The 24,816-nt window shown below is 38.8% G+C and overlaps 4 protein-coding genes across 7 annotated transcripts; 3 read left to right on the forward strand and 1 right to left on the reverse strand.

The window, feature by feature from the left end:
• Positions 1–61: 61 nt before the first annotated feature.
• Positions 62–4,384, reverse strand: LOC149035677 (uncharacterized). Its single transcript, XM_089190859.1, has 6 exons — positions 4,215–4,384; positions 2,770–4,099; positions 2,231–2,364; positions 1,358–1,561; positions 893–1,066; positions 62–424 (listed from the first exon to the last, which is right to left on the reverse strand). The coding sequence occupies exons 1-6, from the start codon at positions 4,248–4,250 to the stop codon at positions 404–406; spliced, it is 1,899 nt and encodes a 632-aa protein (XP_089046985.1). The 5' UTR covers positions 4,251–4,384; the 3' UTR covers positions 62–403.
• Positions 4,385–5,333: 949 nt separating this feature from the next.
• On the forward strand, positions 5,334–13,024 carry LOC113684749 (uncharacterized). 2 transcript variants are annotated; one of them, XM_027202142.2, is made up of 8 exons: positions 5,334–6,111; positions 6,247–6,318; positions 7,039–7,092; positions 8,783–9,099; positions 9,379–9,806; positions 10,315–10,406; positions 10,809–10,854; positions 11,368–13,024. In XM_027202142.2, exons 1-8 carry the CDS (start codon positions 6,091–6,093, stop codon positions 11,676–11,678), a joined length of 1,341 nt encoding a protein of 446 aa, XP_027057943.2. In that variant the 5' UTR covers positions 5,334–6,090; the 3' UTR covers positions 11,679–13,024. The 2 variants fall into 2 exon arrangements, with proteins under 2 accessions (XP_027057943.2, XP_027057944.2); XM_027202143.2 differs by having other exon boundaries at positions 5,903–6,111; positions 10,318–10,406.
• A 1,523-nt stretch (positions 13,025–14,547) lies between these two features.
• On the forward strand, positions 14,548–17,741 carry LOC113684752 (uncharacterized). Of its 2 annotated transcripts, none has more exons than XM_089190869.1 (4): positions 14,548–14,689; positions 14,796–14,950; positions 15,284–16,220; positions 17,062–17,741. In XM_089190869.1, the coding sequence occupies exons 2-4, from the start codon at positions 14,903–14,905 to the stop codon at positions 17,385–17,387; spliced, it is 1,311 nt and encodes a 436-aa protein (XP_089046995.1). In that variant the 5' UTR covers positions 14,548–14,689; positions 14,796–14,902; the 3' UTR covers positions 17,388–17,741. The 2 variants fall into 2 exon arrangements, with proteins under 2 accessions (XP_089046995.1, XP_089046996.1); XM_089190870.1 differs by having other exon boundaries at positions 14,576–14,689; positions 14,777–14,950.
• A 574-nt stretch (positions 17,742–18,315) lies between these two features.
• Positions 18,316–22,849, forward strand: LOC113684750 (uncharacterized). 2 transcript variants are annotated; one of them, XM_027202145.2, is made up of 3 exons: positions 18,316–18,674; positions 20,291–21,161; positions 21,385–22,849. In XM_027202145.2, the coding sequence occupies exons 1-3, from the start codon at positions 18,534–18,536 to the stop codon at positions 21,717–21,719; spliced, it is 1,347 nt and encodes a 448-aa protein (XP_027057946.2). In that variant the 5' UTR covers positions 18,316–18,533; the 3' UTR covers positions 21,720–22,849. The 2 variants fall into 2 exon arrangements, with proteins under 2 accessions (XP_027057946.2, XP_027057948.2); XM_027202147.2 differs by lacking the exon at positions 18,316–18,674 and adding an exon at positions 19,273–19,430.
• The last annotated feature ends 1,967 nt before the right edge of the window (positions 22,850–24,816 follow it).

Below are 24,816 nucleotides of genomic sequence, written 5' to 3' on the forward strand. Positions count from 1 at the left end.
AATAATCAAATGCACCAAAGAAGACACTTAGTCCGGCGAAACAAACCTAATCAATCACTGATTTTCTGTAGATAATTTAATAAGAATAACAATGTCACAAGTCAACAAATGATAACAGCTGTAAACTCTCATCAGAAAGTTAATACATGTCAGGGGTGCCGAAGGCTAAAAATGCCAAAGAGGTACAAAGTAATTATAACTACGGTATTCTGTTTATTGAGGAAGCAACAAAAATTACCGAAGACGCAACAAATTGCAACAGAATATTTTGTTAACGATTGTCGTCTTCATTTATCCTTTTTTACTTTTTTCTTCCCGTCGGTTTTGAATTCTGAAACCTCAACAATATTGACGAAATTTCTTCTTGGTCTTGAACACAAGTCGATCAGTATCACAGGAGGAGTTAATGGTTTTGTCGGCAAGACTGAAACAAGAAAGATATTAATTAACAGGGAAAATATAATTTAGAGAAGTTTTCCCTTCATGGTTAAGACTTAAAAAGCTATTTAGGATTGGGATTTGGTCACAAATTTGATCCCAAAAAGTATAAATTGAGGCTTAATTTTCCAAAAAAAAGCTTTGAGCTCTCTCTACCTGTATGATCCTCGTGTAAAGAAACTGGTGGCTAAGATTTGCGTTGATCAGAATAATGATGTCTGATAGAGGACTGAGTCAACGACAGCTGATTTGTACCATTTGGTTAAGAGGTAGCAAAAACATAATACCAATCATCATCGCCATTAGCTTACTGATTTTCGCTATATTTATCACTGCCGATATCAGTATTATCCTCATAATTTTCATCATCATTATTAATATTATTATTATTATTATTATTATTATTATCATTAGTTTTACTTGAGGGAGCAATGGTTGTTGAGCAGTAAATTACCAATATTGGGAGAAGCATGTTTTGAGTTATTTCCCCATATTCCATTGTAATCCTTATGTGTTCTTCGCATAATTCACCCACGGGACCAATAAACTTTACAGTCAATGGTGCTTCGGCCCCAGGCGTCTGCATAAATGGCTGACTCATCCACCATATCTGATGCATAGTTATCATCTAAAAAGTAGGAGGTTGCAAATAATGTGAGATAACTCATACGTATACAGTAGCAGTAATAATATTACATTACTGTTGTGTCACTGGAGAAACGTACTATCATTCTTGTTTCGGAGTTTTTGGAAAAAGTTGTGCGTCCTCTATGAAAAAACTGAAAGGACGGAAAATGAAAACAGCGAAATAGGTGATGTTCTGGCCTCCTTTACCGCTGGAAGAAAATATGATCGGGGACATACATTACCGTGTGAAAAACTACTACAAACATTGAACAATTATTCACACAAGACTTACTTGTTCCGCCATATCTGGGTTGATTACTCTAAAGTTCCTTCGTACTTGCCCAAGCAATTGGAACTTAATTTTCACTTGGTCTTCAATAAAAGCATTAGTAAACCAACGAGCACTTCCTTGCAGGCCATTGTATTCCACACAAAATGGTAGGTGCTTAGCGTCCAATTGTACTTCTGTTCTGTTGACGAGGGCATAAATTTCTCCCTATTGAGGTAAGATATTGATATAAAAAGCAATCTTTTCCGTGGCCAGATTGCATGGTGAGAAAGCACAAATTTATCTCACGAAGAAAGATCCAGAGCTGTGAAACGCTTTTGACATAGCTAGAACATTGGAGACAGAATCTTGATTTATTTCATAAAATAATAGTATCTCACCAAAAATTTTGGCTGATTCCTTCAAATACCCTAAAATTAAAAGTTACATCTCATCAGGATATATTTTTTTCCTGAAACAAATACAAATTCACATGACTTTCGCTCAGAAACAAGTTTAGAAACTCGATAATCTATCTGAACAGTAAATTGTAATAAATCCATATAACTTGAGGGCAAGGGGAATGAACTGTTAGACTAGTTTTTTATTTTCCTTTCATGGAAATTTTTTTAAATGCAAGGAAATGCGATGTACTTATATTTTGGTTGGGTGATACTTCAGATTATGTGTAATCATAATCACAAGAGACGCTTTAATAAGCGCTGACGTCTTTGGCTAAAAAGTCAAAGAAATATTTTTGAGTCGTTTCTAAACTGATATTGATTACCCTTCAGTTTATTATCCAGCACACAATAATTATTACTCAAATTAGGATTAAAATAGATATCCCTCCCATTTTCATTAACATTCAAATAAAAGAGGCTAAAGTTATTTTACCTGAGTTAATCCTTCGGTGGCTAAGATGTGCGTTGAAACCACCATTTCATCTGCAAAACGATGTCGTCTTACTAAGAAGAATATGGCTGTATTGATTCCCTGGAACGGATGTTGCATAGATAAGCCCGCAAAATCTGTGTGAAAACAAATAATCACACAATTACTAATCAAAGAAAGAAACAAAAAAGATTCAACTTTGCCTTTAAATAGAAAATTTTCTTCACCATTGCCTCTGTTAGTTGCGTCGTCCTATTGATTCGCCTAGCATGAAATGTATGTTAATTCGTTATTTGCAAAAGAGAAAGTATTTCAAGTTGTACATCTAACATTGTACACTAAGACAGATTTAATTAGAGATCTTTAGAATGCACATGCAAGAGTGCAAATACATGTAATGATACACTACCAAACTATCACATATCCTAACGTGTTTTTTAAATTTATTAAGCCTTCGAACTGAAAAATGCAGCTCTTGGTGTTGACGTGAACTGCGTGGATGGACTCGGGTTTTTCAGGAAAATTAGAAATGTTAGACTTACCGTGAACAGGAGCTCTCCTTTTCCATTTCCCTCTTTCTTTTGGACCTGTTACAAGAGCTGTGCCTTTCCAAGAATTGTTGGTCTCCTCGATGGAAAAATTATCTCCGACTGCCAATATAGGATTACCATCCACCTTATTGTGAGGCGTTCGATTACATTCATTAGCTGAACGGGACTGCAGTGGTGTGAAAGAACTTTTCTGACGACTTCGATCGTCTGTCCTGTTGATCCGAACTTGTTGAAAATTACTGGCTTGAACTTTAGGCGTTCTCACGCCTGCAAATAACCTGTCTCCCATTTCTCTTTCATTGAAAGCACTTTTCTGTTGACCCTCGCGTTCTTGGGGTAGTGGGCTTTGTTGCACTAAATCCAAGGACGCAGGATCTCTCCTCACGTGGCTTTCACGTCCTCTGCCGATGATCCGAGCTTGTACCAAGATATTCTCTTGCCTAGCAGTGGTGCTTTTGATGCTACTGTTTGATTCTCCATTTGGAAAGAGTATTCCATTGCTCCTATCCCGACTTCTTGATATAGGGGAACGTCGCGGCCAGACACATTCAGCCAACGTTCCATCGCTTCGCTCATGATCGTCTCCTTCACTGAACGTATTCTGCATTTGTCCCTCGCTTTTTTGGGGCAGCCAGCTTTGTTGTTCCAAATCCACCGACCCCAAGCCTCTTCTCTGATGGTTTTCATGGCTTTGACCGTTGATCCGAACTTGTTTCGAAGCATTCTCCTGCCTAATAGTAACTATTTTGATTGCTCTTTCCTTATGACCCTCTTCTGCACTAAAACTGCTCCCTAATCGAGCATCGAATACCTTGGGTAGTGAGCTTTGTTGAACTACATTTAGAGAAATTCCTGCTCTACTCTGGTGGCTAAATTGGCTTTCGTGGTCGATCCGAACTTGAAACGAAACATTTTCTCGCTGAGCGGTGGCTAATTCGGTGATTCTGTCACCTCTTCCTTCCCGAACGGAATCTTCCGCCGCTTGAATCTCGACAATTTGGGGTAAGGGGCTTTCTTTGGCAAATTTCGAGGGCAATTTATTGCTTCTGTTATGACCCCCTTCGACCATTTTGTCTTTTACAGAGAGTTCATTCGCTTGATTTTCTCTAGTCGCGTGCATTTTCTTGTTTCCTAGGAGGGAATGTTCCTTCTTCATTTTATCTAAGAATTCATCAGGCTGGTTTGATTCCGATTGCGGTGAGTTTAAACGCCTCAGTGGTGGTCCTACAGCGGGTAATTTAAGTTTTACCTCTCCATCATTTTGCTCTCGACGAGATTCCTGATCGATTTGAAAATTTCCGTTATCTACTTCTTCTCCTGTCTTAAAAAAGTAGAAGAGAGGCACATTTCAGAATCATAAAAGCAGTCGAATGAGACAATGGTCGATTGAATCGGCGAAAGGCATGTTCTGTTGTGAAACAATGGATCGTACTTACTGAATTGTATTTTTCGTTAGAGGTTGCCATTACCATGAAGCTTATAGTCACACTTTAAACCTTTGCATTCTCGATCAATTTTAATCATGTTAATTTAGGGTAAAATTACTGGAGCTGTCAAAAGAAAAAAACCGTGAGTCATTGAACATAGTAAGACCAGCATTCTCGATGGTGCTTGGCCTTTGATCCCGTGACTACTTGCGCCTAATTCTTAATTTGCATCCAAATTGTCGACTGGCTCCCTCTTTTGAAACACACTTTAAAATTGGCTCCGTATGGAGTTTTGTGTTGCGTACTTCGTATGGGTTCTCCAGCCACTTTTACCAAATGAAGCTAAAAAAATACAGTGCATGCAACAAATTTTTTTGCCAGCTTAATCTCACTTTCCTAATAATTATTTTAATAACAATACTTAGAGAAATAAACGGACCAATGGCTTACTCCAGGAAACCCTCATTTCGTGCTTTAAACAAAGAAATTAATTGATATTTGCAACCTTTTTTCATTGCGTCATCGATTTATTCAGAGTAAAGTGAATTACAGAAGAAATCGATAAACATTCGCTGGGACCAAAAATTTTGTCAGATAGTGTGATGTGACCCAATTAGGAAACTGGGACGGTAAGTGTTTATACATGGTGTAAAGGGTCATACTGTGTACCGCCATAACCTCTTCACAAACATGTCTATTCTCCTACACACGTATCCCTGAGTTACTTGGTCTAACAATAGCTCTATAGGCTTTGCTTAAGCAAAGTAGCGAGAAGAACCGCCTCAAAGTGCCTAAAGCTAGTAAAGCCCCTCAATGCTTAGAGTAGTCGTTGCATCAAATCTGCCATATATTAAGCTTTGCACGAGTACGTATGATTATCACAAATACCTTCGCTCCCAAGATATATTTCCTTGGTTTTAAAGCAAATGAAGTGGGATTACACGATTGATAAAAAGCGTCCCAAATATCGATCACCTTAATCGCCGTCAATGGCTAATTACGCGGGCTGTTCTGCGGTTACACCATGCAATACTAGGGAATCATATTTCTCATTGCCTCTTCCCGGTCCCGTGTTTTGAGTCCAAAGTACAAAAAGTTAATTTAAAGGTCTTTCCGAAACAGAGACTCGACACAATTCAGAAACTACGAGAGCTTAACAAAATTACGTGCTGCCTCTTAATTCACAAGGACTATAACAGAACTTGCAAGAATTGTGGGATCATTTTCACAACGAAATCACCACCTGCCGCCATCGTCGATATCAGCACCTGTCAGAACAACGGAGTTTCTACTTTTCCTTTATCTTGCTCGATCTCTTGCTCAAGATCAGAGACGAATTTTTTTGTTGAATACATAGAGCGTAAAGGATGGGAAAACTTTTGATAGATATATTGATTACATGTGTCTCTGCGACCACAAGTGCCTCGAGGACTTGATCGAGATCTTGACGAATGGGTTTTCATTCCAGCGAAGGCGAAAAAGTCACGCTAGAATGTAAACAGTACGGAAGTATCCAGAATCACGATCTCATCTGCTGAGACTTTCTCGCCTAATTAGGTATCAGTCATGAGATGTTCATGTAAATCTCGGGGGTGCCCTTGAATGAACTTGGGGCTAGGATAATACACTTTTCATGAATGGGTGACAAGCCATAAAAGAAAAAGTGAAGAACCAATCAAGGTAAACGTACCATTACTAATGTAAAAGAACTTAAATAAATCCTCTGTTCGTACAACTGACAGATCTCGCTTTTACTCGGTGAGATTTGACGTTTCCTTCACCTCTTCGAACAGAAATATGCAAAATGGATTTCCAAAGAGCATCGAACTTAAGGGTTTCTTTCTAGCAGTCATTTTGGTGGAGATTTCGAACACATTGAAAAACCATGATGCGCTCAGAGAAAGTGGTGAGAATTTCGTTACGTCTATCGTTGTTTGATTTTATTCAAGAAAAATTCTTAATTCTGTGGGAAAAATTCACAATTCAGCCTTTAAACCTTAGATTAACTAGGCTATTTAATTCTTCCTTCGCTCATGTACAGCTGGATAGCACTGAAACTAATGACGCAATACGAAAACGACCGCGCAGTGATCTATCGTCTCTTCATCCGAAGGTGAGCAAAATCAATAACCTGTTATGCCTTTTCATTTTTTTTAACTGTCGTTAAAAAGAATGAAGCACTTTTTCTACGTGGGCCAGTTTAAATTGCATAAATTCGGTGAGTAGAAGGTCAGCTATCATCAGTTATTAAAGGGGAAAAGCGCTGCGTAATCACATTTATGCGATTAGCTCATGGTTTGCTAAGATGGAAAAAAATTCTGACTGCAGATGAAGTTTCATTTTGAAGAAGTCCATAGTAAGACTTGGCTTATTCATCTTACAAGGGATGATAACATTTTATTTAATCCTATTTCATCTTATTTCATCTTAGATGATGTGTACAACAACTACGTCAAAAGCGGTTTTAACAGTTTTATGCGTACACAATTAGAATTTCGCAAATTCTACTTTGATGTAAACCTTGATCTCTTTTTTCTTATCTCGCAATTTGCAGCAAACTAGCTCGCCGAATGCGAGATTCCTTCTCAATATATATATTCAAACGGTAGATTTTATCCATCGAAACGATATTTCTGACACCGGCTTATGAAAGTATTGCGTCACCCTTGTTTAGGTTCGAATAGCTTTACGTCTTTAAAGGAATTTAAAAAATATTCGCCGTCCGAAATTTGGCAAAAAAAAAAAGATCAGTCATGTAATTGACATAAGTAAAACCTTAGCACATAACTATACTAAGGCGTTACTAATCATTCATCGTAATTTATTTTCACAGTTATTTGGGATCATATCCGTGGTTGTCGTTTGCTTTCCCGTGGTTTCTACTAAGGTTGGATTATATTTATTGTATATGCATAATTATTACGTACCTCATAGATACTTAATTTCGCGTTTTTCGCGATTTTCAAAAGATCGCTAAATTATTGCTCGCGAAATTTAAACACGCAAAATGTCATAACAACACTTATTCCCTGTTATTTCGGAATTTTAAAAAGTTCAGACTTTTTGACAAGTAAAATGAAGTTGAGAACGCTTGAATCGCAAAATTTGATGCTCTATTTTTTTATATTTTCCTTCTGATACCGCGAAAATAAAACCCCACAAAATTTTGTCTCGCAAAACGAATGAGTTGTTATTTTTGTAGCTAATATTACATTCTTTTAATAAACACTTATTAAACGAGAAAAATCTCTCATGCTTTGGGTATAGTTCCCTCTAAATATATATAAAAAACAAATATTCAAATCTAGTCCATAAGTCCAGAATCTAACAACCGCTCTTTTAGATACAAGAATATTCCTCATTCCAAGCTAGACCAAACAATAGATAACAATTCCACCCGTATACCTTCAACATCAAGAAAGGTACTAAGAGCAGCACATACTACAATATATTATTAGGAAGGAAATAATAATATGCCAATTTTATTTCAATAAACTATACTTTTGAAACTAATTTTAGTACTCGATAAATGTAGGCAAGTGAAAATTTCAGAAATGCCTATGTAAAGCCTCTTCTATGCAGAGTTTTGGTAACTGCCATCATGGTAAATGCCATCATGTGTGACTGAAAGCTTTACAAATTACGGTGAATCTTGAAATAACTACCAGGTTTTCTTTACAATGAGATTCTTCGGAAGGGTATGTTGGGAGTCACTCTTACCTATTCTACTCGATTAACGATTTCATAAGAAATAAATGAGAATAAGAAGATCTTAAATCAAAAACTATTTAGCACTCTCAAACAGGTTAGTAAATATTTCCCATAACAAAAGAGAACACGAAATTTTCCCAACATATAAATGGTGATTTGAAGAACATCGCGTCTCTTTTCACGTATGTTACAAACAGAAGAAAACACGAGCGAGGCCTCGTTGGAGATCGTTTAGCTCAATTCTATGGCTGAATTTCGAGCTACTTTTTGAAATGATTTAAAACCTGATGGTGGCCCTCCAATCCTCAACAACCCAAGCTCTGAAAATTTCTCAGAGGATCCGCCATTTTGAATTTGAGTGTGGATTAGGTCCTTCATTCGTATAAGGAACATTTAATTATCCAAACAAAATATCGCCTGGTGATTGGGTAAATATATCAAGGATAGAAAGTAACACAGATTTGGCGAACTCTTTTTTTTCTTGTGGTTACTGGCAAGACCTTTAACCTGGTATAAAATTTTTGTTTGCGGCATGTGGTCGAGGAAATGCATGCGTGAAGCGAGCGTGAAGGGCGAGTCACTCCCGTGAGTCCGTGACGCCTGTTTTGCAATGCGTCTTTGTCATCCTGGATTTCTTATTATATTCTGCGACAATTAGATTGGGCTTACATGATATAAAAGATGAGCCGACTGTTGCTCAAAATGGCGAAGCTAAGTCGGACCAACTTCTTGCGGGTTTTGATGCTTTCACCGCCGTTACGTCACAAAATGCAAATATTTTGTGTCGTAATCTTTCTGACATGTAGAATGGAAAGGACTGCCAGTCATTTATTGTTACTCTTTTTTATACGTTTTCTTTTTCCTAGCCGACGCCAAGCCAGACAAATCCTTGCAAACCAACTGAATACTGGGTTGAAAAGGAAGATGGCTCACAAGAGTGTATAACATGCGGAACTTGCCCAGAAGGACAAGGTCTCTCAACGGAATGTGGGAGTTCTGAACTTCTGCCTTCTAATACCATGGTGAAGTGTTTGGCATGCACCAAAGGAGTTTCATTTTCCAGATATGAAGATTCGTCCATTTGCCTTCCCTGTGCATCATGCTCTAAAGGTCAGGTGGTAGAACAAAGCTGCTCTCCCAAGTGGGATGTCAAGTGCGCAAATAAATGTTCCAGCAAGGACAGGTACAATTATTATTACAATTATTCATTAATTGTCCCAGAATTGATCATTGCAAGCGTTTTAATTGTTAGGTGAATATACTCGGAGTCTTTGGTGATTATTTTGTACGTGCAGTGTGTAGTTCTAATACTGGAACAGGCATAAACTGTGGGAATCGTTAAAGATAACTTACCACCAATACTGATATCTCTAAGCCATCATAATATATTTACAGAAAATTTTATGTTAGTTCTGTGGCGTGCCAGCGATTATATAAAAGTTATCACTATTTCACTGGTTAGGTATTATGATATGGACAAGGGGGACTGTTTTAAGTGCTCAAGATGCTGTGGCGATGATAGAGATGTGGTGGTAAAAGAGTGCAAAGAGAAGTTGGGAGATGGCTCAAACATGGTTTGTTCAATCGACAGCAGTGTGAACCGCTGTGGCCAAACAATGCCTCAACCAACAACCATCATTAGCCATGTCGACCCCAAACACGATGGTCCTTATACCACTCAAAAAAGTGATCATTCCACTAAAGCGAACGATCGGACAACAACTGTTATTCTTGTGGTAATAATAGTTGTTTTGGTTTTTTGTGTCTGTTCATGCGTTTTCAAGAAGAAACTGGCACAGATGTTAAGTTGGTGCTATCGTACTGTGGAAGAGGAAGACCATCATGATTTATCAGTCATGGAGGACGGATCATCGACTGACGGAAAGGGTGGTAAGACTGTGTAGCTTTCCTTTGAGTTCGTTCTAATGGTGTCCATTATTCAAATATTGACCTGGATGAAACTCATGAAAAATAATGTTAGAAAGTCTGGCCACTAAGATGTACCCAATTGAACCAACAAAGCTCTCAGTATCTTCATAGAATTCTCTTCTCAAAAGTGTTTTTTAGGGTGTAGTTTCATTTAAGACGTCTTCGGTTGATCGCCTAACAATATTCAAATGTAAGCATATAGCAACATAGGAAAAGTAAGCATTGGGGAACAACATTTCTCTTTATCTCTTTTGTTAACTACAACAGTCCTCGAGATGCAGGTTGATTAAATTCCACTCACTTTTATAGGTGATTAACCCTCTCTTGTCAAACTCATTAATCAAACCGACTCTGTGACATGCCCCAGACTTTGCGTTGGCAGATACTGATTCTGTTACATTCATTCATTTCTGAAATGCTTCCTCCAAGCCTGTCACATTCATAGTTTTGTATATTATGATCTTTCCAGTAGAAAATGCTAAAGAAAACTTAGAAAAGAGTGATGAGTCATATGAGTTAGGAGAAGTTCATTCAGTTGCAGAGGAACCCCTGTTGAAAGAGGTATGCAAAAGGATATTTTTCTACCTTAAAGTTCATCATAGGTTAAGTTTACACGCGGTATATTAAGCCCTTCCCGTCAAATGCATAGCTATTGGACCTCTACGACCAGTTCAATCGTCAAGCATGCTTAGAACTTAAGCATTGCCTTGAGTCTGAGGCATTGTCAGAAATCGAGATACAAATGAGGTACAACTAAATATGTGAAGATATTAAAATTGAGAAAAGATGTGCTTTAACATATGCATGCTCAATGAAAAATTCAATTTTCCAGAGTACGTTGTAACTTATGAAGGAGCCGTAAAATTGCCCTTCATTTATGCTCAGGTACACACTTTAATGATCCTCTTAACTTAAAGAGTTTGAAAATAGTCATAAATTAATTTTAGTTCCTCTTTGTTAAAGGGTATTCCCGAAATCTTGGACGACACTGTAACCACCAAAGAGAAAGGTGTGATAGAACTTCAGTTGGAGAGAGACTTTGAACTTACTGTCAGGGGAATTTATTGTTAATCGGGACTTTTAAATTCTTGATTTTCATCAACCAAAAGCCATTGGTGCCATTAGGGACAAGATAGCCCGATATTAATTTATCTGTTTGAGTAAATACTATTTAATCGGAGGTTTCTTATCTTCATGATTTGTAACACCTAATAGTTTCAAATACTTTGCAGCGATTAAGAGTTGGAACAAAATGAACCCAGATAAAGGGACAAATTTCTTGCAAACGTTCTACTCTTTGATGTAGCTGCTTCACCAATAGAGACCCTTAATGGAAAAGATAAAAGCTGAAAATGATTTGAGATAGAGGAGTGGAAAACTCTCTGGGTGGTTGGAAGAAGACATAAGATGTTATTTTGTTTGGGGGGGGGGGGGGAGAACCAAAAAATGAAATGTAATACGAGTAACCCCCTATCAGGAGGTTGTAATGTTGTCTATGTTTGACTGTCTTTCCTTATTGCAGGTTCCAAGCTTCTTAGCAGCTTGTTAGAGAGTGAGTCTTACCAGTACTTAAAGAAAATCTGTGATCGTTTGGACACAACCATGGCAGGCGCTGGTGACTATCGCGATGTCTGTTCGTATTATGGTATTGATCGTTATGGGATTGCCTCAATTTATGAGAAGCAGAGGGATGGGCCATCCAGAGCTCTAATCGATTACTTGGCAGCCACACATGAACAGCTAACAGTGGCTGAGTTTGTAACTGTGGTGAGAAAAGTAGCAAAGAGAGGTGATGTCGCAAAGCTGTTAGAGGAGTATGAAGAGGAGTTGTGAGAAAGAATGGCAAGGTTTTTTCATTACCGATAGTGTCATTTTCATTTCTTGTTCTACTAAATCAGTATTTGAGATCGTTGTAATTCTAAAGAGTTTCATTTTCTGATATAAATTTTATGTAGCCTCGGGTACTGAAAAGGACCCAAATTTAAAGGAGATGTCTTGATTAGCATGAATTCAATGTTATCTTCAATTTATTCATGATTTAAATGTTAGAGCTATTTATATACTTGCAAACGTAAATTTTAGATTACTGATTGTCTTGTTGTTTCACGTTGAATCGTTAACGAGGCAAAAGAGGGCAAACACCTTTTCTACGCTGCTTTGAGGCTAGTTACCTGTTACCTACCGCGAGGACACTGAATCCACCAGATAGTCCTTACCGGAAATGAAATCCCTTCCACGTAGTTTTTAGATTCTAGTAGTCTCCAATTAAGCGTCGACAAATCAAAACCATAACAACCACACTGGCTAAAAAAAACAACGGTTATCAGAAACCAATGAGAACTTAAAGTAAACGCAGGCAAACCACTTGAAGCGCGAGATAACGTGGGTGTCCGACTTGCGATTGGCTACTTCTTTGCATTTAATTGTTTGGTACGTTAGCGCACCGAACGAAGTAAAGCAAAAAAATAATGCAATCCCATATTTTTTGACGATGATTAAACTGAACAAAATTTTTTACTTTGTTCTGTTTAGATCTAAGCACCATTAAGGCACTCATTTAAGAGCAATTTTTTTCTCATTTTTAGTTATATTTTTTAAATCACTGGTTAGTTTTTATTTTTGTATACCGGAAACGCTACTTTTTTCGTTTTGTGTCAATGATAGAGTTATGTTACGTATTTAACAGTTAAAGATGTATTTGTGGTCACCCTTGCAAATGTTTCCGTGTTTAATTTGATTTTAAGGGAGCGGAGAGGTCAAACCGCATTAAAAGTTTCATGCAGTAACAAATATTTTCCTTTAACCTCCAAGCTGAATCGTATTAGTTATTTAGCTTTCTAACTGCTAAGAAGTGCTTGGAGTGTCATGTCCGTTTACGTCAATTGTTTTTGCGTTTAAAATCGTTATCGTTGTCATATACTATGTCATGTGTCTGCGAGAGTCACATTTTCGTATCTGAAACGGAATTGCAGAAGTTGCATAGCAAGTGTATTTTCTTTTTTCAAAGTCTTTCATTTCTATCCGCCGCTGAGATAAAGATGCAACCCAGACGTTGTCTGACCGAAACTAATTTTGATTGATCTTCCCTAATCCTCTTATTATATTATGAGGATTAATGTCTTCTTAATAGGGAGTTCAAAGGACTAATGATGATATTATGAATAAAAACTATGAGGGTACTTTTTACCTTTTGTTTTCTTTGCAACCAAATCTCTGATTCCACGTTGCGAAGTGTTTGAGAATCCTGCGTGCGAATTTACGGTTGATATCCATAAAGCCTGGAAATATTCGAGTTTTGATTTTTGTGGATTTTCCGGTTGTCCTTAATCCCCATTAAAAGTCCCCATAGGAAAAGAGAAAATTTCGCCATTTACCTTCAATTAAACCAGGGTGGATCAAGTGTCTTTCGTATTGAGGTCGGAATCGCTTGAAATGCTCATTCAAGACTAATCTACTATGTAGCTTTCCTCTCTATAACTCAACAGGTTAGAACATTTTACAATATCAGGGTTCTTTCCTTGTTCGCGTTGTACTCATCAGTATTAATTTCCAGAAATTTGGGCGATCTCGAACCATAATAAGTTGTTTTCTTAAACATACACGTGCTAATTCCCGTCTCGACATGGAGGCGACATGGGCTGCCGCAACTTCCTGCTTCATTTCTTCACATGCCCATGGCTAAGCTTGGGGAAATTTTTCAACTCTTGATTACAGAGGAATTTGAACGTATCCAAAAAAGCCTTTCATTCCAAATTTGAAGAAAACCCATACGAAAACATGACTTCAAACGCTGCTATACATGAGTTATCCACTCATACGAAAATGCTTTCGGACACGTGTTCACACATACTTTTTGCCGCGGGAAATGCTACGGAAAACAGAATGTTCATTGGCGTGTTTAATCAAAGTTGAATATCGCGTTTTTCTGGTGTTAGCCGACCTGTGGTAACACATAGAAAATACTATGTTACAACAACCTAGAAAGTCAGTGGAAACATTTAGGAAAACGGAATGTTAGCCCGGGTAATGCTTGCGCTGAATAACTAGTGTCGAATATCACCTCATTAACCGCTTCAGGAAAACACTAAACAGACACCGTGATAACCCACGCTGGATAACCGATGTAGAACAAAACACAGTGTACAGATGAGTTTTCCAGGCCCTGGAAGCCCTGTCGTTAACGCTATGTGTTCCCATAGTGAATATGCCACGCGTTCTCCGTAAAAATGAAAACGAAATTTGAACGAGGCATTTCCCCGGTATTCACTGTTTGGTTAAATTGTGGGAACGAGGGATTCTTTTGCCGTGTAACTTTCAAGTTAAATAGATCGACTTCACATGTAGCGTAGCCTCGTGGAAATGGGAGTAAGATCCAAAATTCTCCTGCTTATGGTGTGGACGCGTTTCGATCAGAACTTGGAAATTAAGGGAGGGTGTAAAGCAAGGTGTGGTGGAAAGAGTAGAACTGCTTCAAAAGAGAGTTGGTGAGGGTGATTGCGTTCGCATTCAATGGAGTCTTACAAATCCGTGCTAAATTCTGAGATTCTCCTTTCGATTGCCTGATACCACCTCCCAACCCTTTTTGTTTCACCGTGTCATGTTACCGTTGAGATGTCTTTGGGATGACGTCAATTGCCTTTTTTTGGCAGTATAAGATTTCCCACATGGTCTAATCCAGTACCAACCGGTAGGCATTTTGCTTGTCAGCATATTTTTAAACATCTCGCTACTGAGCGGAACGAATGAGCTTCTACCGATTCTAATCATTACAAGATATTATTCATGTATCAAAAGTCTCAATTTGTTCAGCAAGATTCGACAAAAAATTAAATGAAGACTGCACCGTAAGTATAGTGTTACTGTTCTTTCAAAAATCTCTTGATCGTTAAACGATTTGAAACCGGCATACTGTGACCTGTCTCGTTACACAGTATCTTTTCATATCTCAAGCTTTGTAACTGTGCAAATTGCTTTACTTGACGAGAGTTTGCTACTTCGGACATAATATCCTCGGAAACCTTGCCAAGTCGAGTGGACTGGAGAAGTGCTCCTGAACCATGTGCTCCGTTGGAATATTAACGAAGACCGTAATTATTGCAGTTGTGGTAAGTTCACATTCTGTTTATTCCAGGCTGGCAAAATTCAAGGATGGATTAAATGCATATTGTTTCATTCAGATAGTTTGTGTTACAACCAGTAGAGAACGACGGAAATAATTATTTCTTGATATTGCTACCTATGACATGTGAGGTAAATTTCATGACATAGACCGGTAGTATTGAGCATATGAGATCGACTTCCCTTTTCCCTTATTTTTCCCTTTGAAATGCTAACTGTATACTGATTACTATGGGATAAGGAAAAAACGCTGATCTGGCGGTAACTGAGGAGGTAGACACTGTTCCAATAAAAGAAAATAAAGGTTCCTTCTTTTTCAGCTCCAAGCACAAGGAAGAGATTGCTTGGGCTGTAAAGGTGATGAGATCACCTGGCGTAGGGATAAACCAGGAAAGAAAAACACGTGTATAACGTGTATCGATTGCCCGGACGGAACTGAGCCGTCGATTCCTTGCGGAGGGACCGCCAAATATGGAACACACTTACATTGTGAGGCATGCAGGCAAGGAACCTATTCGGACAATTATGGAAAAGGGCCCTGTAAGCCATGCTCTCTATGCTCCGTTGGACGTACAGTGACAAGGAACTGTTCTGCGACGAAGAACGCTCAGTGTGGCTCTTGTAAATACGGCTATTACCAGAAAGTTGTCATCATGAACCTGCTTTTCTATTGCCTTCCGTGTTCTGTCTGCTGTGGGGACGGTAAAGATAAGGTAGAGAAGCAGTGCACAGATCAAGGGCTTCCAAGTCAACAACATTGCAAACTCAGAACCGCGCCCAGCTGTCAACTGTTGCGGACAACTTCAAAGATCACATCGAGCACTCCATTTCTAGGAGCAAATCATACGGCAAAGAAAGGAACAAGCCCAAAGGGACAATCAGAGGAAGCTTCTTCAGTTCCTTCATTAAGAACACCGAGGCCGTATGCAAGAACCACTGCCATAACCGCAAAACGACATAAAAAGTTAGCTGCTTCCCAGTATGGAACAAGTTCAGCCTTAGAAGGATTCCACGGCAATAAATCAAAGGGATCTTTTTCCGATAGAAGTGTCGATATTAATAATGGAAATGGTATTGTCGTTTCTCCTATGTATGGGATTCCCGTTATTTTCATTGCAATAATTGTAATTGTTCTTAAGCGGAACAAGCTTGCAAGCTTCTTTGTAAGGACGAGGTGTGGTCCTATCCTGAGGTGTAGAGATGCTGAACTCGGTAAACAAATAGAGAGTACTCCGTTGAATGTTGTGCCATTAGGAGGTAGGTGAATTTGCACTATTTCGAACACGGTCAAATGATGGCAAATTACTCAGTCGTTGAGACACTTTCTTAAAGGACTAAGCAGTCAGGACAAAAACGCCGGGGAAGAAGGTGATTAAAAAAATTTATATATATTTTTAACAAAAATTTCGTGAATGGCTAGATTTGTGAACTAGTCTTTCGGCGCTACGCCTCAACTTACGAATAACGTACGTAAACAGTGCTGAGTTCCAAATGGAAACTTAAATAATTTTTTGTCGAGGCTTCCGTTATCAGCTTTGACTCGTCCTTGGTGCAGTCGCTGTCGTAGTTTGCTTAAAGTCCCATTTTTGTGCCGCCAGCCAGAATTATTGGCGGAAAGTGCCATTTTTGTACCGCCAGCCAGAATTATTGGCGGAAATTAGACCTTTAATATCAATCTATAGGTACAGCTGTTTCATTTTTAAGACACAGATAATGACAAAGATTTCTAAAAGCGAGGAGTGGTGAACATGTGCCTTGTGTAAGACTTGACAAAACGGGTTTCATTTCAATTATCAATTAAATGCTAACAGTGTAATATTTTCGTGATAGGTTTGGTTCTCAAACTTAGTTATTGGAAGAAAAAGTTACGTCAAAAAAGTGAATAAACATGTACGAATAAACCCAAAGGGAACGAAATAGAGGACAGTGTAAAGTAAGATTGGAACTCTTAAATTTGGTCTAACGTTTCCTAGATACTCAAACCGTGATGTTTCTTCATGACCAGTTTCTCTTCCGTTTGCCCACTTAATGTTTTGAACGTAGCGTTCTTTTGCAGTCTAACAACATGAATATTAGTAATTTTTCTTTTCCTTTGTAGTTCTGGTTTCCTTAAAAGATTTGAAGTCCCTTTCACTTGACACATATGCCAAAGTGTGGAAACGACTGGACAAACAGCCGGAGGGAAAGACCAGAGGTGACTTCAGAGATGTGGCTGTGCGGTTTTTGTATTTAGAAGAAGACATTTGGGAACTGGAGAAAGAATTTAAATCATGTGGCTCTGGAAGTCCTTCAAGACAGCTTTTAGAAGGTCTAGAAACTAGACGACCTGACCTTACTGTGTTGGAGTTTATCAAAGTTCTTCGGGAACCAAATATACTGAGGAACGATGTCGTTGAACTTTTGAAAGATTACATTCATAGATAAGTGAATTTTTAGACAGATAAGGTTCATATTGAAGAAAGGCGAAGAGTCGCGGCTAATGGCAACAGTTCGATTCCGGTTTAGTTTATTACTTCTATTGAATTTGTAATATGAGCGAGATCAATTAGGAACGGGTCACGACTAAATACATTTCTCACTTTTACAATTCTAAGGCGGCCAAAGCTCATGACACGAAACTAGATTGAGCGTCACTCTTACCGTTGCGAGATGAGTTGTGTTGCATGTAGCTTTGCAGGTTTTCTATCGGGACAATTTACACAGGGGCGGTTCTTTGTTGATAAAATGTTTTGCAATGTGTTTTTTTTTTTTAATAAAACTGACTTCCTTTTTCGCCCTATTAAGGTGTCTGTTGTCTTTGCTACGTCTAAGGCCTATTTGAAGCAGTGGCTTGTGCGAGTAACAGCCACGTATGGCCTTGTTGCTCGTGTCCGCTGACTTATTTGCGTGACCCTTGAATTACATCAGGGTTCGAGCGGATAACGCTATTTAGTGGCTATGCAGCGGATAAATGTCAGCAACACGTACTGCGTTACTCACAGGATAGATAGTTATTTGTAGCGTTATCTACCCATCGAAAACCGGAGCCTTATGGTTAAACCTGATAAAACACTGTTTTCCGGGCGTCCCCAGCTCATCAGCGACGAAACTGATGCATTTGAAAATAAACACAGGCTCCCATTCCCTGTCCGAAACAGATTGAGAGAAAATCATCTTTTGTTCCTTAATCCTTTAAGACAAGGCTTAAAGCGAACTAATTTACTGAAATCCTTAAGTTAATTATGGCAATAGGTTATTAAAATGTCAGACGGTATAACGTGTAGGGGTTAATTAGTAGCTTCCTGTAAACTGTAAAACTAACCACATACCTACATCGTTTGCATACTTCACATTGCTTCCTGAGGCGCTGCACGAAATTCATATGGTTAAACCGGTTCAAACAACGTACCTAAATATATCACCTGGAGTGTTGAGGTCACATAGCTGTTATATGGGGGGAATCCCCAAATAATGCTCGGAAAACGCTGAACGCCTGGCGTGGTTCTAACAGGCGTCATTTTTATGTCGCGTAGTTTTACCATAGAGTGGTAGTCGTTCGAACGGTAAAGGATTTTTACCTTTTTTTTCTCGATGGAAGTCAGCTTGAGTTTGAGAAAGGAGAAAGTAAATCACGTTTCAGGCTTCTTCAACGCGATGTCGAGGAGATCGTGGTTTGGTTACAAAGATGCGAAGACAAACCGGTTCTTGATTGGTTTGATCTTCGGAACGCTGGTAAGGGAAACCTTTTAACTTAGCATGATCAATGCACGTTCTGACTTTCCAGTGTTCGAATAGTTATTTTTCTTTAATTTGGTTACGTTAACGAAATGATATTCGTTTTTTCGAAAAGTGGTAAATGGTTAAGTTAAATGTGCTTACGTGTTAGTTTTAGAAGAGTGATGACTCACGCTATTCTCAATTTTGATATACGACCTGAAAGATTCATAATTCGCGACATTCTTGTAAACAGTAACGCAAAGTGCACAGGTAAAAGGTGTAATTGGCTTGATTATCTATCTTCAGGAAGTCCATTCACTTTCGTTTATCGTAAAAACTGACTAGACAGCATCACGCTACGCAATGAAATATACTGTAGATCATTTATGACCCAAAATTATAAAATATTTATATTTCCCAATAATACAGTCAACATATGTATCAGCGATCATTCTTTGTAAGAGTAGTAAATCTTAAAACACCCTTGATGATGACATCAGCTCATAGCAATGTTGGTGTCATATGCATATCCTGTCACAAGGTAGTCACGAGACTTAAGCTTAACTGCGACTTCACAAACCTATCCTTTTATGGTTGAAACTGATAGCATAAGGTTTGTATCGTAACATGTAACAAAATTGGACTCGAGCGCACGACTGTTTTAGTTAAAATGCAAAATTAGTTAAAGTGCAAAATTAAAGCATGTCGGCCTTGCACAGCTCCTTAGTGAAAGATACTGTATTTTCAAGTCATATATCGGTGAATGCAGGGGTAAGTTTCTATATAAACTGTGGTGCTGCGTCGGTGGGAGAGCATGACGGGGTAATTTAGTATTATCAACTGAGTTGATAACGTAAATTGGCCACCGTAAAGAGTTTAAAAGCTGACGTTTCGAGCGTTAGCTCTTCGTCAATCGCTCTGACGAAGGGCTAACGTTCAAAACGTCAGCCTTTTAAAAACTGTTTTCGGGGGCCAATTTACGTTATTAACTCAGTTGATTGTACTAAATTACCCCATATATGGGTGAGTAATTCTGGATGAGAAGTGTGCCAAACATGATTCTCAACGACCAGCTCTTGACGCTACGAACATGAATGAAATCAGCATGCTCACCTTTTGTTTCATCATCGAGGTCTCCACGATATGACATGTACACATTGTTTTGCAACATGATAGTCATCTCAGGATGGTTTTGCTGATCCGATGTGAACCCCGTTTTAGCTCCCACAAGTGAATTTTACATCACGCAATTGTTCCCAGGAAAGAATGGAGAGGTGATTTATCTTTGTGAACGAGTCGCGTTCGAAGTATATTTTGAAGGGACAAAGGAGGGATGAAAAAACTCATCCAAAGAGTAAGCTGCAAAACAAACGAATGAGTGCAATGTGGACTGAACTCACTCATGCAGCCAGGTTTGCTTCATAGAATTCTATGACAGTCGGTTAATTATTTCTTGAATGTATTCAGTTACATTCAGCTGAATTACAGCAGTTTCACAACATCGATAGATGAATACGATTTAAGCTCTTCAGTGATGGCTACGATTTAGGTCATCCAGTTTCCTACTTAAAAAACGATAACTGCAATTGATTTATCCATATGTATATATTTTTTCTCATTATCTCGTATAGATATGCCGTGTCGGAGGAGACTTTCCGTGCAAATCAGAACAGATACACTGGAATGGCACAACTCAGAAAAAATACAAATGCATAGATTGTCCTGACTGTCCCGTGGGATCAGAGATTTCTGTGCCATGTGGTACATCAGTAAAATACGGGACACCCATTCATTGCGTTTCGTGCCAACTGGGTAAAACATACTCAGAAGAATATGACAAAGCGCAGTGCAAGGCATGCACAATATGCTCTACAGGGAAAGAACTGGTCAAGAACTGCACCCTGGTCTCGAACACTCAGTGCAGCACAGAGTGCCGGAAAGGCTTTTATTCTTTTCCGTTTAGTTTTGCCTGTTGGCCTTGCTCGAATTGTTGCCATGATGGTAAAGATGAGCTTCCAAAAGAGTGCAGCGGAAATTATCTGAAGAAGTGCAAAATGCGTTCATCGCCCTGTAGTTATGTGCACAGCACAAATACCCCGGGCACAACTGCCAAGAGGATTCCCTGGGGTCCCACACAGATGTCATTGCAAAGAGATGCACCGACACCCTTTCCAACCAAGGAAGGAGAAAAGGTTACATCGCCAGCATTTTCCACTTACTCAGTGGAGTTTCCTAGATCTAGGATCGACCAATCCATAACCACCACCAAATCGACAAAGTCTCCGAAAGAGGGGAGTGGAAATGAAGTGCTCCTTATTCTTTCCGAAGTAGGTGCAGCGCTTGGAATTACATTCCTGTTTGCTCTAACAATGATGATGGCTCGTCATAGATGGTTCTGCGGGCCTTGTTTCCTCAGGTGGGCAAAATCAGAGAATTCAGTCCAGTTTCCACCGACACAAATCGAGGTGAAGCCAACTTTATCAGAAGAGGAACTCAGGCCCGGTGAGCTCCTATATCGACCAAAACTGACTGTTTGAATAAACTACTTAGATTTATATTTTTTTGTCACGAATCTATTATTGTTTCTATCATTTTTTGTTCTTGAGATTGCTTTGGCCCGTTCCAAACACTACCCCTCGTTACATGCATTAGCTGGTGAACGCAGTCTTGAATTACAATTGTGTCAAGCTTTCATCAGTTTGATGAATATTGTATCTCTTTGTAGATGATGTAACCTTGGAGGAACTGGAAAAAAACAACTTGGATTTGTTTGATTGGGTTTGTACCCGGCTTGATAACGAAAGATCAGGTTTTCGGCGAGACTACGAGCGTTTGGCTGCTAAATACAAACTAATTTCCCTGGAAGTACGAAAATCCTTGAAAAATGAGTTTAAAAGTGAAGGTGGAAGCCCTTCCAAGGTGCTGATGAACCAGCTGCAAGCTATGTACCCCAACCATCCTCTTCGTTGTCTCGTAAGAATGCTGGAAGAGATCGGAAGAAATGATATAGCACAAAAACTAGCACCCTACAGTAGGAAAAATGTCGGAAACAAGTATTAGCGAATTGACGACGTTTGGCTAAGGAAAGAGTATTTCAAGAGGCTCAGCAAAAAAAATGAACAAAGCTTTTCATAGGCTCTCTGAAGAGAGAATTAATTACAATGATGCTAGACCTACTGGGTGACAGACAACTTTTACAAGTAGGTGGGATTCATAGCTGAAAAGCAACTATTTGTTGAGAGATGTATATGCTGGGTAAGAGCTCGCAGTGTTGAAGAAGACTGACTGTATGAATGATCTGATTCGTATAAATCTCTCTTCTTTATATAAGGCCGGGTTTCCTTCTAAATGAGCTAAATTTTCTGTTTCACCTGTGTTCTGGATAATGTATCTGAGTTGTAGGAAAAGGTTACACTTTGATCACATGCTGGATTCAAAGATCTCACCCACAGGATTGTATAACCAACTAGAGTAAAGTAAACAACGCCGGAGTAACGTTCCTTTGTCATGTAAATCAAACGATTACCCCTGCTGTCGAAAAAGGAGGTCTCGAGAACTAATTGAACTAATCTTGAAAATTGGGGAAATAATAATGAAGTAGAATGAAATGAAATCCACCCAATATGGTTAACCATAGATGATAAAAACTGAATTTATATAATTATGAAAATCAGAGTTGAAGGTTAACCCGATGACCGGAGATGACCACAGTTGCAAATATATCTAACGACGCAGGCATTTTGTGATTTGGTCCTTTTAGCTTGTTGTTCGATATATAGTTCGAAAGCTTCAAGAGTAATTAGTTTATGTGATGTGATTTTGATAAACTCTAGAGCTTTTGAGAATACCTCTGCGCTTAACATTAGCTTAATTGGTTCGAGTCTGCGATTCTTACTCATTTGTGTAAAGTTTTTAGAACACAAAGCTGCCAGTACCGAGATCAGAGGAGAAGTTATGAGGACATTGGTGTCCTTTTCAGTTAGGTTCACATTTAATTTTTCTTTTGGAGTCCCAGAGTATTATACTCTGTTAGAGGAAATCGATACACTTAACTGCCTTTATAGAGAGTTGTGGCTATTGGTCAGTAAGTATGCTAATTTAAAAGGTCCGTGTACTTTGTTGAACCACGCTTATGTATCTCTTGGGCTGTTTAATGAAAAGGAGGAAAAAAAGTTCATTATTAATGCCAATCTTGATTGAGGACGTTGATGTGTATCTCAGAGAGTGAGTACTACAATTATGCTTCTGTTTTCTCTGCGGTCATGTGATTGAGCTATATGCCTAAATTTAAACAGCAACTGAGCGAGCGACTCACACATCTAGCCCTGCTTGGGTAAGCACTACTGTAAGCTCAATTTATATATGTCGAGACTTCTTGAAAATCGTTCGGCCTAGAGACCAACCAAATACAGAGAAACAATTCTGTTCATGTTTAGACCTTGATGGTTTTTCATTCGTCAAAAACAGCTCACATCCAATAACTTGAGGTAAGAGTCACTCAAATTTCTTCACTTTATTTTTATCGTTTACACAATAATGGAGATCGTAGATCATTTGCCGGCATAATCTGCACCCCGATGATATTATTAAAACAACCACTTTAAGGCATTTCAGATTAGACACAAGAACTTGGAAAGGTATTAGCGTATAATACGTACGATTTGTGGTATAGCTTAAAGTCTGACTCCAGCGCACCGGGTAGGCGTACATAAATAGTGTTTCTGGTTCACCTTCTTACCAACGCCTCTAATTCAGTATACTTTTTACAGCGTGTATTTGGGTTAAATTTGTGCTTTTCGCAATCAGCCAAGACAGTCAATGACCACTAATCTTATCAAAAAAGAATTCTTTCATTTATTGACAATTTCAGTGCTGAGTCTAACCACGAAATGGGTATCAAAGAGTTCCAGTTGTTTTTTTTTTGGCAAAAAATCGATGAAGCCAGCCCAGTCTGCCCATATTTTGCCCGCCAACATGGCGTATCGAAGGTGTTCCTATGACTTCGACTCGAGTTCTGTCGTAAAGATTCCCTAAAATCTCTTGAAATAAATAAAGATATCTACCCTTTTTCTTAACATTTGTTGGAAAAAATGTGGGAAATGACATATTTTGATTACAGGTTACCTCAACGTTCGAAGGTCGTTTTGCGCCGCCTTGAGGAGTAAAAAATTCACCCCAACTTGTTAGCCTGATATCTCCAATGTTACTCTGATTCAGAAGTTGCCATTTTACTTTGAACAATGTTTGTTCATGGATGAATTGATTCCATTAATAAAAAAATGGGGGGATTTTAAGGTCAAAGGAGAAAGTTATTAATCTATGATGACCTAGCTATATTTGGGACCTCTTCTAAATCAGCTTACCGGCCAGAAATATGGTCTAAGCATGCACTTATATCGCCCACAGTAAAAGCCAATTCCAGAAATTTTCCTAATACCATGAAAGTATCTGTTGATTTGGACAAAAGAAAATATCTCTGAGCGGCATTGTCACAGTTGGATAAATATTTGGTTACTCAATGAATGTCAGTGGAGGCGTGGTGGCCTCATGGACACTTTACTCTCACAGTGCTTCTCTTCACCCACCCTTCACAGGTGTACAAATGAGTACCAGCAAATGTGCTGGGGTAACCCTGCGATGGACTAGCATCCCATCCAGGGGGGAGTAGCAATACTCCTAGAATTACAAAATTTGAAAAAAAAAAGATTCTTGTGAATTCCAACCTAGTTAATTTGGTTATGATTGGTGACTTACTCAAATCTGATGCCTGTCAGCTACATTAACAGTTGATCCTTCTTGTTACTCCAACAGTGTTTTTGAGTGGGTTTTAATTTCGTTTTTCGTATGTTTCAATATTCTTATCAGTATCAATAGATTTCATTTATTTTGGTGGTGATGAGAGAGGGGTAAGGAAGTGGCGTGGGCATGGTACATGTTTTTTTTAGCCTGAGAATAGAAATAAGTTCGCACTGTGTTCTTCCTAAATAGGTCGGTGCCAATATAAGTTCAAGTCTTACCGAGTATCGTGTTTTACCGGGCGACCCACGGGTATGTTACTGTCGTCCGTGCCTGGGGAATGGGGAATTTGACCTTCTGTAGCGGGGGTGGGAAATTTGAAACGGAAATGACAAGTCTTTCTGGCGGAACATGCGTGTTT

This window comes from Pocillopora damicornis, chromosome 13 (genome assembly GCF_964200805.1).
Source record: "Pocillopora damicornis chromosome 13, jaPocDami1.2, whole genome shotgun sequence".
Taxonomy (NCBI): Eukaryota; Metazoa; Cnidaria; class Anthozoa; order Scleractinia; family Pocilloporidae; genus Pocillopora; species Pocillopora damicornis.